The 3,213-nt window shown below is 37.4% G+C and overlaps 1 protein-coding gene across 1 annotated transcript in view; it reads right to left on the reverse strand.

The window, feature by feature from the left end:
* Positions 1-578: 578 nt before the first annotated feature.
* LOC138171502 (zinc finger protein 850-like) overlaps positions 579-3,213 on the reverse strand; it is a 92,698-nt gene continuing 90,063 nt past the window's right edge. The window contains exon 7 of the mRNA XM_069101024.1: positions 579-3,213. This exon is cut by the window's right edge and continues 11 nt beyond it. Coding sequence (XP_068957125.1) covers positions 2,201-3,213 — 1,013 coding nt within the window. The 3' untranslated portion in view covers positions 579-2,200.

Here is a 3,213-nt window from a genome sequence, read left to right on the forward strand (position 1 = left end):
ACCTTTCTCATTCACTACATTCATGAGGTTTCTTTCCAGGATGAATTCTCTGATGCAGAGTAAGATACTGCTTCCTTGTGAAGGCTTCTGCACATTCACTACATTCATAATAATATATTATCATATATGTAATATTTAATTATATATAACATGATAGACTGAAAATAGGGAAATTAATTGGGAACTAAATATGTTTTAAAAGTAGCAGCAAAGCAATATAATAATAAAAACAGAAGAAAAGATCTCAGAAGTAAAAAGAGCAAAATTACTTAATATCTTAAGTAACATGCTTATTTTAAATGGAAAAATGAATTCATGCAAGTGAGGCAGGAGAATGCCTTCTTAAGTTAAGATAATCTTCAATGAACAGAAGAAAATAATAGCCCTGTACTGAGGCAAAAACTTTTAGAGTGACTGTATATTTCAATAGAGATATAAAAAGTAACTTTTGAGGGAAAAAATGAAGTTTTGATATCTTCACTACTCTCAACAGGCTTGAGAAGCTTGAAGAGACCACTATGCTCAACACTTTACAAGAGCTTTGACCTAAAATGACCAAAAAAGTTGGATTTTGCAATGACCCATCTGCTGGGTTTTTAGGTAGTGACCTGGACAGCTGCTTCTTGGAATATCTGCCTCTGTCATCCAAGATGTTTCCTTTCTTTCCAACTGGTAGACCATATCTGGTTTGGAAACTGCAAGTCCTGCTCAATGAAAATTAAAAAGTGTTAGGGGGTTGGTCATCAAACAGAGAGATGAAATACTTGTTCCATCTTATAATATCAAGGGTACTATATAACCTGATTTTGTCTGAGATTTTTTTTCAACTATTTAAGGCTCTAGGGATTGGGTGCAGGGGAAAATAGGTTTTCTTTTCTTTTATTGTTGTTGTTTTTTGAGAAATTACATTTTTTTTAAAGCATCAATAAAACTTAATGAAAGGATTCAAAATTACCTCAAACCCTCTTTAGGAAAAACTCAAGACATGCTAGGAAGATCTTAAGGATATACAAAGAACCATTGAAGGATATTCTATAATTATGGTGCAATGGATTACTGAATAAGATTTAGGAAACACTAGTTCATTTGACAGTGGGAACACTGTGTATGATGATGAAACCTACATTGAAATTAAAAAGAACATCTTGGATTAGAAGTAAGAGAGAGGGGAAGATACATTATCAAGGATAACAAGATAACAAGAAAGTAATTTCTAGGCCGATCACCTCCTGAAAAAGATCCCAAAAAGAAAACTCCTAGGAATATTACAGCCAGGTTCCGGAATTCCCAGATTAAGGAGAGAATATTACAAGCAGCCAGGAAGAACCAATTTGAATATTGTGGAAACACAATCAGGATAACCCAGGATCTGGTAGCTTCTACACTGAGGGATCAAAGGGCTTGGAATATGATATTACGGAGGGCAAAGGAGCTGGGATTAAAACCAAGAGTGACCTACGCAGCAAAACTGAGTATCATGTTTCAGGGGAAAATATGGTCATTCAATGGAGAATGAAGCTTATGGTGCTTTTGAGGGCCAGCCAGAGCTGCCAGAGTCAGTACTTTGGTGTCAGTACTTTGTCTGTCTGGGGCTTTGTTAAGTTTTGTCTTCCCAGGAACAGAAACTGTGAAGGACTTGAGGTGGACTGGACACTGTGAGCTTCAATATGAAGCAGAAATTGCAGGACCTAGGAATGGTCTGCCTGTGAGTGCAGGTTACAGTTTGGTGGATTCAGGTAGGAGGTGCCTGCCTCTAGTCAAGGTGAAAAGACCTCTCCTTGGGTATTTAATACTGGGTAGTGACTGATGAAACTACAACTTACTTGTGACCCCGGGGTGGGTGGACCTTGTACTTTCCACTACCTCTTAAGAGGGTACCTAGTAGTGACTGATGAAATTGTAACTTAATTGCATCCCATGAGTGGAAGACTTTGACTTTTGTGCTTTGTGATTGACTAAATTAATGTGATTTGCTTAAAACTCTGTGACCATTCTGGTGAAAACTATGTGGCCAATTTAGTGTTAAATTGTTAAGATGTAAACACTGAATGAATGACTTTGTTTTCTGTGAATATTTTGCTCTGATTTGTTATTGAATAGAGAGTTCACTACACTATGAAATGAGACCCTTGAAGCTGTTCACAACAGCAGTCCTCTGGAAAGCTGCTTGCCCTTGGTTTTAAAGATGCACAGCATGATTTCACTTATTCTTGAAGGCCTTTCCACATTCACTACATTCATAAGGTTTCTCTCCATTCTGAATGCTCTGATACACATTAAGTTGACCCTTAATCCTGAAGGCCTTTACACATTCACTATATTCATAAGGTTTCTCTCCAGTATGAATTCTCTGATGCATACTAAGTTGTGCCTTAATCCTGAAGGTTTTTCCACATTCACTACATTCATAAGGATTCTCTCCAGTATGAATTCTGTGATGCCTAGTAAGCTCTGACTTAGTCTTGAAGGCCTTTGCACATTCACTACATTCATAAGGTTTCTCTCCAGTATGAATTCTCTGATGCACTCCAAGTTCTTTCTCATTCATGTAGGCCTTACCACATTCACTACATTTGTAAGGTTTCTCTCCAGTATGAATTCTCTCATGAGCTTTAAGTTGTGAGTAAGTCCTGAAGGCCTTTACACATTCAGTACATTCATAGGGTTTCTCTCCAGTATGAATTCTCTGATGCATTAGAAGTTGTTTCTTAATCCTGAAGGCCTTTCCACACTCACTACATTCATAAGGTTTCTCTCCAGTATGAATTCTCTGATGCACAGTAAGCTCTAGTTTTTTCTTGAAGGCCTTCCCACATTCACTACATTCATAAGGTTTCTCTCCAGTATGACTTCTCTGATGCACTATAAGTTGATCCTTACCCCTGAAGGCCTTTCCACATTCACTACATTTATAAGGTTTGTTTTCTGCAGTATGAACTCTCTGATGCACTTTAAGTTGTTCCTTACTCCTAAAGGCCTTTCCACATTCACTACATTCATAAGGTCTCTCTCCAGTATGAATTCTCTGATGCACTATAAAACGATCCTTACTCCTGAAGGCTTTTCCACATTCACTACATTCAAAAGATTTCTCTCCTGTATGAACTCTCTTATGTGCTATAACCTGACCCTTACTCCTGAATGCCTTTCCACATTCATTACATACATAAGGTTTCTCTCCAGTATGAATTCTCTGATGCACAGTATAATTTC

The sequence above is a fragment of the Petaurus breviceps genome, unplaced genomic scaffold, assembly GCF_028583685.1.
Source record: "Petaurus breviceps papuanus isolate PSGF00001 unplaced genomic scaffold, PetGlider_PUasm1.0 446, whole genome shotgun sequence".
NCBI classification, from domain to species: domain Eukaryota; kingdom Metazoa; phylum Chordata; class Mammalia; order Diprotodontia; family Petauridae; genus Petaurus; species Petaurus breviceps.